At 37.4% G+C, this 16401-nt stretch overlaps 1 protein-coding gene across 1 annotated transcript in view; it reads left to right on the forward strand.

Moving 5' to 3' along the window:
* The window catches only part of LOC142410448 (formin-1-like), a 51619-nt gene extending 45298 nt beyond the window's left edge, over positions 1 to 6321 (forward strand). The window contains exon 3 of the mRNA XM_075503018.1: positions 6265 to 6321. Coding sequence (XP_075359133.1) covers positions 6265 to 6305 — 41 coding nt within the window. The 3' untranslated portion in view covers positions 6306 to 6321. The remainder of the gene's footprint in view (positions 1 to 6264) is intronic.
* Positions 6322 to 16401: the final 10080 nt, after the last annotated feature.

Here is a 16401-nt window from a genome sequence, read left to right on the forward strand (position 1 = left end):
ACAAAACAAGTGGAGCATGGCAGATTAGAGTTGAGAGAATTATTTTTTTGTGGAAAATGTGCAAAAGGATCTGTAACCATTAGAATGTACATCATGGATGTAAACCTAACAGTCTTGCTGATGATCCATGAAGTCAGTGTATAATACCATATGAAATTTTGGAGATGCAGGGAAGAGAAGGGAGGAAGAAAAAGGATTTTGGTTTTAAAGTCTTAGAAGTTATAATGCTTATTGTGATGTAGGAAAGGCATCGTAACTGCTGGAAGAGGTTGGTGAATACAATTCTTCAGATTATTTCTCAAATCATTTTGTTTAATTGACTAGTAAGATATATACCCAAGAGTTCCTTGTAATATATTCTGGACATAATTGTAGCTGCACCTATCCCTGCTGATTATTAGATGGAGAATGTTGTCTTTGCTTGTTACTGCAAATGAAAACTTTATGGCAGTAGTTCACTTTCCGTTAGAAAAAATGGAAAACGAGCATTCTGGTAATTTTGTGTGGTTGTAAAAAACTGTGCACTGCTGTTTGAAAACATGCCAACTGCTAATGGCTATCTTTGGGAGATCTATTTTCCAGTCTTAAAATATAATAAAAGTACTCCAACCTATAAAGAACTGTTTATTATCATTTGGATAAATACTTGAATAAGTATTATTCTTAAATTGGTCTAAGATTGTGAATCCTCATATGTTAGTCCTCAAAGGTTTTTAAGGGAATGAAAAGCACAAAATGACATTTTTATTTCAGTACTTCACTTGCAGTTTTCATAACTGTGCTCTGAGGGCTGCCCTACTCCTTAGGGCTTTTAACTGCCAGTTAAAACTGGGTTTTCCCAGTTTTCCTGGTTTCATTTGTGTTTGCAATGTAAACATAGCTTACTTGCACGTGAACAAGAATACTCTGATTCTACAAATTTAGCAGTTATGTAGTCTTAGTTCTATACGTCTGTTTAAATTTTCAACATTAAAGTAGCTGGTTGAAGTATCCATGTCGGTAAGCCTTAGTTTTGAGTTTGTTTGGGTGTGTTATCATTAACCACAAAAAATTAATCTATCACAGTGCCAGTGCTAGAAGACTTGTAATTGAAAATGGGATACAGGCAATGTTTCATCCTAGATATTTAATGAAGATAGCAAAAATAATGAATATAAAGTTACTATTTGAATTTTATTTTGTCTTTTCCTAACACAACTAACTCTTTAAGCTGAAAAGGGACAAATAATGTCAGTTAAGAGAAATTCAATAACAAGACCTTATGATGTGTTCCTGAACCATGGTTTTGGAAAATGAAGTTTCATATAAACAAAACTCTGTTTGAAGGCTCTTATAACAGGAGACACATGATATTATATTGTTTTTGAAGTTCCTTTTATAAGGAAGGGAAGGGTTTATAAATATCTTCTCTAATTGAAGTGGTTCAGAGAATTGCTAATTAGCATTTTAAAAGCACTGTAGCGTTCTGTCCGTAACAAGTATGCACTTCATGAGGTAAATTTGCATATAGATCACATGCAAACATGGTGCATAGTTTCTCACAGGTAATTCACATGAAAGTAGTATACATGAGTGAGTTGCTTCACTAAAAACAGCTTATTCAGAGTGCACGTTCTTTGAAGATGCTATAAAGGAGCTAAGAATGAAGAGACTGGGGTAACAACAGAATTACATAAAAAAAGAACAGAGAATTAATCGTAGAATCTCAGAATCATTTAGGTTGGAAGGGACCTCTTGAGATATCTAGTCCAACCCTCTGCTCAAGCAGGGTCACCTGAGCAGGTTGCCCAGGCCTGCGTCCAGTAGGGTTTTGAATTTCTCCAAGGATGGTGACTGAACAACCTCTCTAGGTAACCTGTGTGAGTGCTTGGTCACTCTCACAGTAAAAGTGTTTTCTTACATTCAGGTGGAATTATGTACATTTTAATTTGTGCCCATGATAGTTAGTCTTTGTTTTGGTGCAAGGGCTCATTGCGGGCTTGTGTTCAACTTGCCGGCCACTGAGACCCCAAGGTCCTTTTCTGCAGAGCTGCTTTCCAGCCAGTTGGCCCCCAGCATGTCCTGGTGCCTGGGGTTATTCCTCCCCAGGTGCAGGAATTTGCACTTCCCCTTGTTGAACTTCATGAGGTTTCTGTCAGCCCATTTCTCCAGCCTGTAGAGGTCCCTCTGGATGGCAGCAAGACCATCTGGTATATCAGCCACTCCTCCCAGTTTTGTCTCATCAGCAGACTTGCTAAGGGTGCACTTTGTCCCATTGTCTGGGTCAATAATGAAGATGTTGAACAGTATTGGCTCCAGTATTGAGTCCTGGGATACACCACTAGTTTGTTGCCTAGTTTCAACCACTAGTTTCAACAGGAATTAGTGCCACTGATCACAACCCTCTGGGCCTGGTTGTTCAGCCAGTTTTTAATCCATCTCGGTGTCTACTTATCTAACCCATACTTTGTGAGCTTGTCTATGATGATGTTGTGGGAGACAGTGTCAAAGGCTTTACTAAAGTAAGGGTAAACAACATACACTGTTCTCACCACATCCACCAAGGTAATCACCTCGTTGTAGAAGGCAGTGAGGCAGATCAAGCATGATTTCCCCTTTGTAAATCCATGCTGACTACTCCCAATCACCTTCTTGTCCTTCATGTGTTTGAAAATGCCTCCCAGGAGGATTTTCTCCATCACCTTCCCAGGGACTGAGGTGAGAATGACTGGCCTGTAGTTCCTTGGATCTTCCTTCTTGAAGATAAGAGTGATTTTCGCTCTCTTCCAGTCTTCAGAAACCTCTGCCAATTGCCATGACCATTCAAAAATAATAAAGAAGGGCCTCATAATGACAATAGCCAGCTCCCATGGCACTTGTGGGTGCAACCTGTTTGCCCCATAGATTTATGTACATCCAGTTTCTTTAAATGCCCCCTAACCTAGTCCTCCTCCATTGAGGGTAAGTCTTCCTTGCTCCAGAGTTTCCCTCTGGTCTCAGGAGCCTGGGATTCCTGAAGGCAGATTTTATTGGTAAAGACCAAGGTGAAGAAGGCATTGAGTACTTCGGTCTTCTCCATGTCATTTGTCACCAGTTCCTCTCCTCCATTCATCAATTATTTAATTGATAATTTTTCATGGTTTTCCAAACGTGAATAGTTTTATCACAGTTTTTCTAAACAAAGAGCGAGCACATAAGCACATGTCCTGGTTTCAGCTGAGATAGAGTTAATTTTCTTTATAGTGGCTGGTATGGAGCTATGTTTTGGATTTGTGCTGAAAACAATGTTGATAACGCAGAGATGTTTTAGTTGTTGCTGCACTAGTCAAGGACTTTCCAGCTTCCCGTGCTCTGCCAGGTGCAGAAGAAGCTGGGAGGGGACACAGCCAGGATAGTTGATCCAAACTGACCAAAGGGCTATGCCATACCATATGGCGTCATGCTCAGCATATAAAGCTGGGGAAGAAGAAGGAAGGGAGGACATTAGGACTGATGGCGTTTGTCTTCCCAAGTCACCATTACGCGTGATGGAGCCCTGCTTTCCTGGAGATGGCTGAACACCTGCCTGCTCATGGGAAGTAGTGAATGAATTCCTTGCTTTGCTTTGCTTGCATGCGTGGCTTTTGCTTTCCCTATTAAACTGTCTTTATCTCAACCCACCAGTTTTCTCACTTTTACCCTTCCGATTCTCTCCCCCATCTCACTGGGGGGAGTGAGCGAGCGGCTGTGTGGGGCTCAGTTGCCGGCTGGGGCTAAACCACAACAGCACATCAAATTTATACGATTAATTGTGATAGTGATGTTAAAAAGTTTGGAATCCAAACTTGGATCATATCCTGTCAATCTATTTTGATTATTTAAAGCTATTGCCTTCCTTTTCTGACTATGAAATGATTCTGTAGATTACAATCTGGATCAACAATAATGAAATTTTATGTTAAATCTATTAGTGTCTTAATAGAACCAATATAATTCAGTACTATACACACTTGTGGAGTAGCAGTCATGAGTTTTATTTTCCCTCAGTGTTTTTCCTGTGGATTATCATCTCTGCAAAATTCAATTACCATCTCAGTGTTGTCAACACCATTAACTTCTATTCCAAACTTGTTTCTTTTTGCCCAATCTAAAACCTTGATGTGTCTCTAATATCTTATGGGAATTGTGTTACCTGGAGACTCAGTATGGCTGAAATGGAGGTGATTATTTCTGAGATCTTTCCAGATACTGGCTTTCTGAATCATAGTGAGTGACACAACTATCCTGACTGCCACTTAGGCCTGTAAGATAGATCCTCTTTGATATGCAATTCTGTTGCTCCTTCTGTAGACAGTTGCAGGCTGTATCTAAAATTTTCCAGTTAAGTCTGCATGTCCTTTCTAGATATGTAGTCTTGCAAACTTCGCTAATAGTATGTCCAACTAAAATCACAGTCAGTATATAGCTCTTTAATGGATCTTTGTTTTCCTCAATTTAATGAGAAATTAATTATATTCATTTATATTTCCAATGAATATAAATTGCATTTGTAGTCAATGCAATTATTCGTCATACAGTCTATTACTGTTTCCTTCAAGGACATCATCATATATTCTCTATTGAGCCTTATGACACATGGTAATGATAGAAGATCATTAATACTTCTACCCAGTGAAGCCAAAATCTTTTTCATAGTAGTATAAAAAATATAAGGCGATGCTGCATTGAAACTGTAGATTTATAGCAGTTTGAAATTAACGTAGGCAGGACTGGAAGTTCAAGACAAAGTCTCTGAGTTAAAAAGACCCTCTGAAAACTGACCTTGATAGATACTGTGAACAAATAGCTCCTGTTTTAGTTGAATGACTTCCCAGCATGACACACTTAAGCAACAGTTATATTTTCATCTCTCTTTGTAACATGTGACTCTTCAGTCAAAGGCAATCAGTGAGGGGAAACCAAGTGAATTAAATTGGAATGAAAAACCAGAGACAGCTTAATGTTTTATGCTGGTCATAGATTAACAATTTTCTGTTTCATGGGAGGGAGAAAAGGCCAAAACATTCACACTGGTTTACAGTTTGTGCACTCAGTTTGAGAGCCTTACCGTAATGAAATGGACTTCTTTTTTCATCACTGTAAAAAGAGTTTCTTGAAGTAAAATACTGGCATAATGTGGAACTTGTCATTTATTAAATCTGTATGTATTCCGTTGGCCATTTAAAACAAGTCAATAGAAATGGTTCAGCTGACATTTTTCTTGATGGATCAGGATGATATATAAACTGAGATCAAATTCAAGTATTTACCTCTGTAAGTATAAATTAATAATGTATATAGGAATTTTTAAAAGCTATAGTAGCTACTCTTTGGTATTTTGTCTCTGAAAAAGTGACATTGCACCAAATCCAACTTGTAAAAGTGGTGAAAAAATTCTGCGTAATCCCTTCTAAAAATGTACTTTAAATTATCTGCAATGAAAATGAATAAAGATGCAATTTATGTGTTTGTGGTATATCGGTAACTAATTTTGAATAGTATTTCATGATTTAGATGTGACATTAGATCTATAATGATACATTTAAATAATACTTATAAGTAGTGAATATTTATTAGGAGTCATAGCATTAAAATACTGCACCTAGTGGTTTAATGATGTATTTAATTGTGTCAGAAGAATTTTTCTTTGGGATTAGATTATGACTACCCCTACATTTAGATTATGGCAGCCTCTCCTTCGCTTCAAGTGCTTAGGATTTTCCAGAGCATAGTCAAAGATCGCTTCAAGGTTGTGTGTGACATTGCTGGGATCAGTGAGGAGAAAGCAGGACACAGAAAAGTCGAGAACTGTGGGATGTGTTTTACAGGAGGAATTTTAAAGGCTGAGTGAAATTACTCTTTACCAGAACAAGAGGTGAGTAAGGAAGGAAATACAAGTAATTCAGAGTCCCTCACCTGAGTGACATTCTCTGTATACTGCCACTTGTAGTGTCCTGTGTGCTAAAGATTTTGATGATTTGTAATATTCTACCTTTTTTTACGTTTATGTGTTGGAAGTGTTAAAATGAAAAGTGCTACTTTTTTTCATAGACTTTTCTATTACAATGAAGGGTCATACGGGACATTCTGGTATTTTGGATACAATGAGGTTCTCTGAAATAGTCCTAAGCAATCACTTAGCATTTCTTTGCTGTCAGTACACAATTTAATGATTTTGACTTGGGTAATGCAAAACTACAAAGATTAAGAGTATAACTGATGAATGGTTTAGCTAACGTGACCGTGTTTACTCTCATTTCTCTTTAGTATGTTGGAAAATTAAGATGGAAAAACTTTGCGTGTACTAAAAAAGGCTGACTTTATGGAGAAAGGTATTCTGAGTTTCTATTCTATAACTTCTTCAGTGATTTCTGTATTTGTATGTCTATCTTATGAGTAGAAAATATTTTCTGATTGTCATTCCCTGTAAATTGGAACCTCTTACCTCACCAAAACCACCAAGTATTTATGAATAGGAGAGGAAACAGTTCTTATTATGTATACAAACTGAAGTAGATTGGTTCTTGTTCTCTAAGCTTCAGTGTTTCTGTTACAGAAACATCAGTAAAAATAACAAAACTATAGTACAGGGGAGTCTGGCCAATAACAGGTTATTACTTCTATGAATATATGAACTTACTAATTATTTTTGAGGGAGAAGTTGCAGAAAAGCTACAACTGGTTGTTCCCATTCCTTTTACTCCTTAACACATCCCATTTTTTGGCAGCGCTGACAGCCACAGGAGGCCCTGCCAGCTGGAGGGGCACACCCTCAATTCCCAACCCACTCCCAACAGCTTTAGCTGTTATTATCTGCAAAATACCAGGTGCTTCTGGGTGACCTAAGATGTTAATCATGCTTACCCCATATACATAATTTGTATATGCGATCTGGTTCATATTATCAGTGTATTTATAACAAATAGCTAGATTTCCATGTCCAGAGAAACTGAACACTACAGCCGCTAAGGCAGACTAGTCTAAAAGCTGCAGAATTTTCTTGAGCATATTATGGTAAATTAGGAGTATTAGTCAGCAGAAGTCATTCCAAGTCCTTTGGGGCAATTACTAAAAAAATGGCTTCTTTTATTTTATGCAGCACTGAAGTCAGTGTTTTTGCAGGCCCTTGACTAGCATTTTGTTAACGTGTACTTGAGTCTGGTAGTTCATGTTGTTATAAAAATGAAATCTAAAGCTTTGTTTAGTCCTTTGGAGAGGGTAAAAGTTTTGGGTTTTTTCTTTCCTGTGTTAATTTTATTTAACTTCAGACGTATATATAACCTGTAAAGCTGCTGGCATTGAGCCATTTCATCTCACAATAATTAAAATCTCGAGGTTATCTTCTCTAAGTTTCTTCTACAGTATATATTCCTGTTGTTGCCTCGGATTCAAGGTGACGCTGTCAGTAATGTAGTTGTCAATAGGTTGTAAACTGGAGCAAATGTTTACTAATTTCTGATTCTTCATAAGGAGATTTGTTTTGTCTTAAGAAATTGAAGTAGTTAAGTAAAAAAAAAAGTATTGAAAACATGTTATTAAAATAAAAGCTATTCAATTTTGGAGAGTATATATTTATAAATAAATGTATATTAAAATGAAGGTACAGTTATATATACATTTTAAATAGTGATTACAGTTTAAACTTGAGCACATATTTGATAGCTATACTAATACATGCCGGTCAGGTTTTTCCTTCTTTTTGGAAAATGCCAGCTTTTATAGAAATAAAACTGCACAGACCTCATACATCTATCAAAATCTTCACGGCAAGGCTGGCATTACACAGCTTCTCTCACCCCAATGAGTTACAGTCATTCCACCCGTGTTGCACAGAGCGAGGACCTTAAGCTTTCTTCATGTGGGTTAGGTATGACTCTAGGCTCAAAGGGGATTTCAGGCTACAAACAAGGCTGTGACATAGCTGAGGCTTGAGGCGTTAATAACGTGGCTGGTCAATGAGACACAGCATAAAAGCAGGTTCAATTAACTTTGTAAAGTAAGTTGCAGCTCTGTCATCAGAGGGTTGAGTTCTCTTATGCGTAACTCTCATTGAAATTGATGTTAAATGTGCAAATTAGGCTGACAGCTGGGTGTTCCAGCAGAACAAATGAAGGGTTTCTTGGAATTCAGGTCTGCTTTAGCAGCTTTGGCTGCTAAAAACAACATCTAATGATACTAATATTTAAACAGTCATGGCTTTGAATAGTCATGGAAATGTTTCCACCCATCCTCTTGGTGATGTGTTCATGAACCAGCTGTATAGCATACTGCTTCGCTTTCTTACTCAGCAACCATCCTTACTACGCTCCCACAGCTCCTTCATCACTTCTGCTTTATTCCTATTACTTTTCTCCTTCAGGTGACTTACACTTTCTTACCTGTAACTTTTGAAAGAAGAAAGCTCATACTTTGCTTGTTCACAAGAAATGATCTCTGCCACCCGTTTCAATACTCTGGGCAATTACCTGTAAGATCATTTCACAAATGAAAGGAATGAATTCTGAATTTCTGTTACCTCCTTATTCCACAAGATCTTTGGAATGGATGCAAAAGTGTGCAGAATTGAAAAAGCACAGTTTTAGATGCCCCTGAGACACAGGTATAGAGCTGGCAAATCTGACCCGGAATGATCCACACCTTAGTGGACTGGGGTAAATTAATTTCAGCATCTAACATTCATTTAGGCAACTGAATCCCAGTAATTATATTGTAAATGATGTGACAGCTTTTTCTTGCAGCAACGTTGTTAACTTTCATCAAGCCAAATTCATCAAAATTGGGTCTACTCCTTCAGAAAAAAAATTTTTTTAAAAAACACATCTGAATTTTGGGTCTACAATCTCATCATACATTTTGGTACTTCATAGTCTGTCTTTGTTCGTTGTTCTAAAAATTGAACTCTATTTAGTTCTGCATGCTTTCTTCTGGGAACTACCTGTATTTCCATATTACATTCCAGTTAAGTATAATTCTGTCATTGTCTCTGTGTCAGTGTAGTAAGGCACTTCATTTGACTTTTAACCATAAAACTTAACATAAAACTATGCTGGGATTTTCTGGAAAATGATTTTATGGTCCTCAGTCCACTGAAATAGCATCCCCTTTTTTTAATCCTAGTAGGAAATTTGATGAAGTGAAACTAATTGTACTTCTTGGTGACACAAGTGTAGGGCTCAGGAGGACAACCCTTGGAGGGCTTTGGCCAATGTGCAGAATTTGCGTAACAGGTTTACTGTTACAACAGAACTGTGAGCAACAGAAATAAAAGGAAGTTATGCCTCTCATTTGGTACCTTTGGCATCTACATGTTGAAGATGAAAGAATTTTAAATTATGAAGTATACCTTTTGTATGAATCCAAAATATGACCAATAGCATTTTGCTGTCACATTCATGTAGTGGTATGCTTTCGCATGGCGTATGTTATCACTGTGCCTTGAAAGAGAAAACCACCCTTTTCAAGAACAGTACTGAATGCATGCGTAACTTGAAGCAAGACTGAGAGTAAGTATGTGCTTAGGATCAATTTAAATAGCAATGCTTTCCAAAACAAAATTATATGCTAGATGGCCAACAATTGCTAAGTTGTAATTCTATTTTTAAAGTAAATATGATACTGGCAGCCTTGAGGTTGCTGGATTGCAGTTATGACTGGTATTTACATCTGGTTCATTAGCATGGCAGTGAAAAATTTCATGTGACAAAAATCCATTTGGCTAACGAGCCACCTTTTAATTAGACCTTGAATTTTCAAAAGAATACAGCTTATTTTTTTCCTCAGTAATGTAATGTAACTGCATGGAACAGTTGCAAAAATGAACTGAATGACAGAAATATTTTCAAGTGAATTAAGCAGACTACTTGTTAGGTGCTTAGACATCTAAGGCTTTGTTTTGCTCTGCCAGACTTGACTGAGGCCAATAAAAAGGGCCAGGTTACATAATGAAGAGTGTTTTCTTCTGTTTCATAATAGAACCCTTTGGGATTGAGAAAGCCTTGATAAAGCCAAGATACTTGTGGCTTCTGGTGGTTTATACAGTTATTTTGATGTGCAAGTGTTATTGAACACGCACATAGTATCTTGCAGATGTTATACAATCAGCCATACACTAAGCCTGAAAAAAAGTCTTTCCAAAAAAGCACTTTAAAAAAAATAAAAAGCTGTCCCCAAACTTGACTGGTTTTAACATGCAGATATGTCAGAGTTGAGACTGTGAAATGTTGCTTGTCATTTCGGCAGATACTTGTTAAAACATGAATACATACAGACTGTATTAAAAAGAAATGTAGGCGGTAACTATTGATGTAAAGTTCTAGCTCTTTTTTGCATCGTTTCTGATCAGTAGTTTTAAGACTGCTATAATTAGCCAGTCCTTTAGTGAATCTTACTGTAAAACAAAGGAAATGAGTGGTGTTGAGAGGTAGCTATTCTGGAGTAGCATGTTCCCTCATGACTCCGGAAACCTCCTCCATTGTACTGTTCTCCTTTCATTCCCATCTTTTTCACTATCCCAGCAGTTCCTCCAGTCCTAGTCAGTCTTCATCACTAACTTTAAAATCAGTGTTGCTGTGCCTGAGGATGCATATTCTGATACCCGACCTGACCTCTCTGCAGGGCAGGAATACTGCTCCAGCCAATGCACATCGTACCATGCTATTTGGGGAGAAGTGCTGTGAAGAACTGGAGAAAGCACTTACTGAGCAGTAAAAAGGCAGGTGAAATTCAAGGCAATAAATAGGAAGCTATGCACAAAAAAATACAATTTCACTTCATATATAAAATGAAACTGACCATTACCTTTCAGGAATGAGATCTTTGAGACATGACAGATAGTTCCATGTAAATAGTTGTTGAAAAATCAGTAGCTTTCAAAAAAGCAAATTGAATGCTAGGAATTTTTAAAAAAGAAATAAAACCCAAAAACATTATGCCACTTTACAAGATCTAGTGCTCTCAAGCTTCAAATATCTCACAGTTCTCATTTCTTCGTCTCAAAAAGTGTATGGTAAAACTGGGTCATGTTCAGGGAAGGAAAACAGGATGTTTTAAAGCACAAAAAAAGTTGTCGTGTGAGGAATAACGAAATAAGCTTTTCCGCCTGGGGAAAAAAAAAAAAAAGATAACCGGCAAGTTATATGATAGAGATTGTAAAACTTGAGTGGCTGGAGAGGTTGGATAGGGCCGGATTTTTCTCTCTCTTCCCAGTACGCCAACTGAAGTGCACCAAAGCATGTTTGTAGGAGCCAGGTTCAGAAGAAACAAAAGGACATAGTCCTGCGTGCAGTCTGTAGCTGAGCTGTGGAACCCTGTGCCAAAGGATACTGCGGAGCCCAACATTTACATCAGCGCAGGGGCCAGTAGGAGCCGGCGTCTGCTGAGGATTACTGAACAGCTTGCACAAAAACAGGTGTCTGCGTTGTACGTAGTGGGAGGACAGGAGAGTACGTGGAGGAAGCATCATATGTGCTTGCATGTTCTTACACACCTCCTTAGGCATAGGGCTCTGTTAGATGCAGGATACTGAGCTAGTCAGACACGTGACTCTTTTGTTCTTTTTCTTTCTGGTTTTTTTTTCTCTGATATTGTAAAAAAATATTCCCAGTTAATACCATTGCTTACACCGATGTAATCCACTGTCTTGTTGCAGTGATCTAGTACTGTTTAGGAATGTTTTGCAGTGTGTCCTTAATCTGGAAAGAATTCTGTTTCTCAGAAAGGCAATCAATTCCCAGAAGTGCTGTTAGGGATAAAATAAATATTGCCGAACAAATTATTTTGGGGACATATTTAATTCCATGTAGTTTTTTCATTTTATAGTTTTATGACTGATCCTGGGGCAAAAGGAAAGGGAAAAGCTGAGGCAGTATAGTTTACCCTGCTGAGAACATTTTACTCACTTTAAGTTGTTTTATACTGGACTGTTCTAATAGCAGTCAATATACAGAATTGAAAACTTTCCCTTGCTGAGAAGCAATGCTTATTTTTAAGGAACTATGTATACCTTTCTTAACATGTAGATCAGAAGTAGTTTATAACTGTTTTCTAAAGTTTTTCTTCATACTAATGAACAGATGATCTCTCTTTTCAATGCCTGGGTAGCTGATCATCTTTCAGCTACAACAGGCTGGAGACTTGTGTCTAGAAAAGGTCTGATGTTACAATACAAGCATGTCTGCCGGTAAGAATTTCAATTCTGTGGCAGGTCTTAGGTCAGGTAGAAATAAAGGGAGGAACCATTGGCTTTCCTACATTGTGCTTTGGTCTTGGATAACCTTATTTTATGTAATTTTTGTTAATTTTTTTTTTCAGTTAATAAGCTATGATATGTGATATCATATTACACCCACCTACTTCCTGAGTTCTGTACAAATATTATCTAGCTTGCAGGAGGCTAATATGATTAATAGTATTTTCTGAATATTTAATGTAGAACTTCTCCACTGCTCCAGTTATAACAGGAAATGGTGAAGAAAGGGACTGCCAAGGCATTTGTTGAGCTGGGACTGAAGCTCTTGAATAAAACATATGTTTACTTTGGGTGAATATATGTGATTGCTATATCTTCACACTCAATCAATATTAACCTGACAGGTCACTCATATGCACCAAAATGCTGATGGTAGAATGAATATGGTAACTGTTAAGCATCTTGTCTGAATGCAGAATTTTCAGTTGGCAACCATTTTTAACAGTTGAAGAGAAGCCACTCCTGGATGCCACTATAAATTAATCTTGAGCTCACAGATGTCATTCATGTAGAGTACATCTCACTACATGTTTACAAAAAAACCAAGATGCCAGGAAAAGCTTAAATGTAAAAGAAATAATTTGAACCTTAATTTATTCAAAAAAAGCTAAAATATTTTAAGCAATCTATTATCACTTCCACACCCCCATGTTTTCACAAGGGAATGTATCTAAATAGGTGGCATAATTTATTTTCAGAAGTACTGTTCACCTCTAGTTTCTTGTGAAATCTATGAAAGCAGGCAATATTAAACAGCTATGAAAATGGAAAAAAATGTCCAATGGTTGTGTGTAATGATTAAGTCAGAAATGGTACCAAAGAAAAGAAATAAAGAATTGAATTATTTTTCTGGGAAATTAATTGAGAAAGACGACAGCCTATGGATTGTTTTTTGTTTTAACTGCTTCATTGACCCATGTTTAATACAGCCAGCTCATGATTAGCTGAGGCAAGTGGGGCTTCGGAATGCCTTAGATAAAATAAAAGCATGGATAATAGTAAAATAATGTAAAATAGGCTGTTCAGTATTACCGTTTAAGTTTAGTGGAAAGAAGAATGCAAAGCAATGTCAGTGACACAGCTCAGATTCTCATACAAGTGCTGACTGGAACTGAGAAAAACACGTCTCAGTGCTCTGTGAATACGGCCATAGTGCTTTCCTGACCTTTTGGATGAATCGAAGCCCATTTGTGAATCATGGTGTGCCACAGTAAAGATAATGCACATGTTTAATTGGGAGTTGACTGCGAGCATATCCAAAAATTGTGTCCTATCCAGAATCTTTTTCATTGGTGATGGGACTTAAACATATGTGAAAAGTCAGTTCAGAGGATTTGCAGGATTGGTGATCAGTTCCCTTTGCTCGGTCATCCAATTTTCCGAAGACTGCAAAAGTCAGTATAGGTCTGTCTGTGCCTATAAGTTTATTTGATAGTGTTCAAACATCACAATGATAAGACTTAGCTGATAAAAGCATATCATGGCTGTGGAGTTTCCATAGGCTCATGATGCACAAAAAAGCAATTCAGAGATACCTGCATTAAAAAAAAGTCAGCTGAATCTTTTCAAAGTTTGTGTGATGCAGACCAACTTAGGTTCCTCGTGACTGGGTCAGCAGTGACACTGGGTATACTGATGGCAGACTTACAAGAGCGTGAACCAAAGTAATCTCTTTCTATTAGCCGCTGTCCTCATGCTGGGATGTCACTCCTGAGTATCTGACCATTGCAGAGAGGTGTTCAGAGCCTGCTTTCTGTTCCTGCCTTGGTTAAGCAGAAAAAGTAGGTATCCGTTGTCACAGGACACGTGAAATAGCTTAGCTGTAGATCTCTGGGAGGTGAATTATCAAATAATTTTAGGTGCCAGCCTGGCCTGTTTGCTTCTTTTATAATTAGATGTAAATATTAATGTGGCTGCTTTTGCAGAAAAGGGTGGAGATTCCTTAATGACTCTGAACTGTGTGATCCTACAGTTACAGAAATGCATTTTTACTAGTCTTGAACACTTAATTTATTACATTTCAACTTATGTTGAGTGATAAGTGACAGGCTTGTTGTCTTTCCACTTGCACACATTCAGTACTCATGTGGTTAAATGTGTTGATGGGCAAATTCTTAATATCAGGAATATTTTTTATTGCTTATATCCTGAGGAACCTGCCCTCCCAGGTAAGTACAGCTGTTTAAGCTGTTTGATTATATACTTTGCCAAGAAAATCTTTCCGAGTGTTACTTGTGGTAGTTACGGTGCACTGAAGTCTTCTTAATTGGAATCCTTTCACAGTCTGTTTCTTCTCCTAAATCTCCATCACCTTTCTCTCTCACTGTCTTTTGTCTTGTAGCTCTCCCTCCCTGCTTTCCTCTCATCTTAATCCTTGACCCTGGGCAACTTTCAGCCAGCTCCTCCATTTATTACTTCCTCTGCTTTGTCTCTCTGTTTGGCATCCTGACCGGCCCGTTTCTTTCTGCCTTCTGTTCACTCACATTTCTCATTCCTTGTACCTCAGATATGTTGAGAAGTTTCAGTGTTTGTTTGGAGACAAATAATGTATGTCCTTCCCCATTAAAACCAGCTTATTCTTCTCTGTCTTTCAGTCAGTAGCTGAGCCTGACCTGCATTATGTTGCTTGAAGTATGTTGCCTCTTTCTTTTTTGAAACTGTCAATTCTTGTGAACTGTGTTATTTTTTTTGTTTAGCATTAAGCGCACTGCTAAGGACAAAATTGTAGTTGATTCTATAGGTTAAATACTTCCACCTATGAGAGTCTGGCACAGCTGTATGTGTTAAGTTACAGGATTAGGACATATAAAGATAGGTCTTAAAAAAAAAAAAAATAAAAGAAGAAAGAAAACCAATAATGCTTAAATCCTGCAAAAATTTTTTCACCAACCTTTCTCTTTGATTTGGCAGTTCCTATGTCAATATTTATTTGGGTTTTAAATATTTCATACTGAACAGAAGCATTTCATTATTATCATTAATTCTGTATCTTTCTTCATTGGACAATGTCTGTTACCACTTTCCAGGAAAACATCAAGCTAAAATGCACTACATTTATTACCTTTTCATTACTTCTAGATCATTGTGTATTAATCATTGCTTATGGGAGTATATACTGAAGACCATATCTGTAACTTAATAGATAGCATTCCTGCAGATGTGAATTTGGGACTGTCTGTAGTAGGGATAGGACAGGTTACACATTGGGATGAAGGCATGTAAGATGAGATTTTGTTGCTTAATAAGTACTAAGTATTGTTACAGACTACAGTTGGAGCTGTTACTGCTGCCTGTCACTTATGCTTTCAGTTCTTATGAATTCATCAAACTTTAATAAGTTCTGATAAAATTATACATCTTGTATGCTTATCTTAAATTGAGGTTTTTAAAATGTCAGCTGAAATTGTTTACCTACTTGTGAGAAAGAGGTTGGAGAAAAATATTGTTTTACAACCAAAAAAAATTGTTTTATTAAAAAAATATTTGAAGGAAGCTATTAAATTTTTCTGGAAGATAATTTTTGTTGGGAATATATCTTTATCTTTCTGTCAAATGTGACTAAATAATGGGACTTCAAAAAGAAAGATAATTCACACATGTCATTGAGTCTTATTCTTGGCATTTTTTGCAAAATACTACATCTGCAGGGGCCACGCTGCATTCAACCTGCGCTGTTTCTTCCCACCACAACAGCCCTAGGCTGTGTACAAGAAGCTGTGACCCTTCTTTAAATGAAAGACAAGAGCTGGAGTAGAAGTAAGGAAAGGTAACCAAGAAAAGGAGCCAGTGCTAAAGCTCATTCTTGCATTAACAGCTTAGCGATTAACTCCCAGAGGATAGATTGACACCGTGTAACAGTGCAGAAATATCCAACTGGTGTGGAGTTCAGCTGGTGTGCCTGCATGATATAGTCCAGAATCAGGAAAAGATACTAGTTTATGTCTGAAACTAGTAGAGCTGTATACTATAGCTATGTACTATAGTACAGTTATGCAGGGCTTGTTAAACAGAATGCAGGGCTGCACTGAATAGCTGTACCACTAGTACTATTTATTAGTACTATTAGCACTATTAGCTATTAGATTAGTAGTTTTGGTGCCACTGTCTCAGGCATCCTTCCAGTTGGATGTAGCTAATTAGTGTAACAAAACTTTTTG

The sequence above is a fragment of the Mycteria americana genome, chromosome 5, assembly GCF_035582795.1.
Source record: "Mycteria americana isolate JAX WOST 10 ecotype Jacksonville Zoo and Gardens chromosome 5, USCA_MyAme_1.0, whole genome shotgun sequence".
Taxonomy (NCBI): domain Eukaryota; kingdom Metazoa; phylum Chordata; class Aves; order Ciconiiformes; family Ciconiidae; genus Mycteria; species Mycteria americana.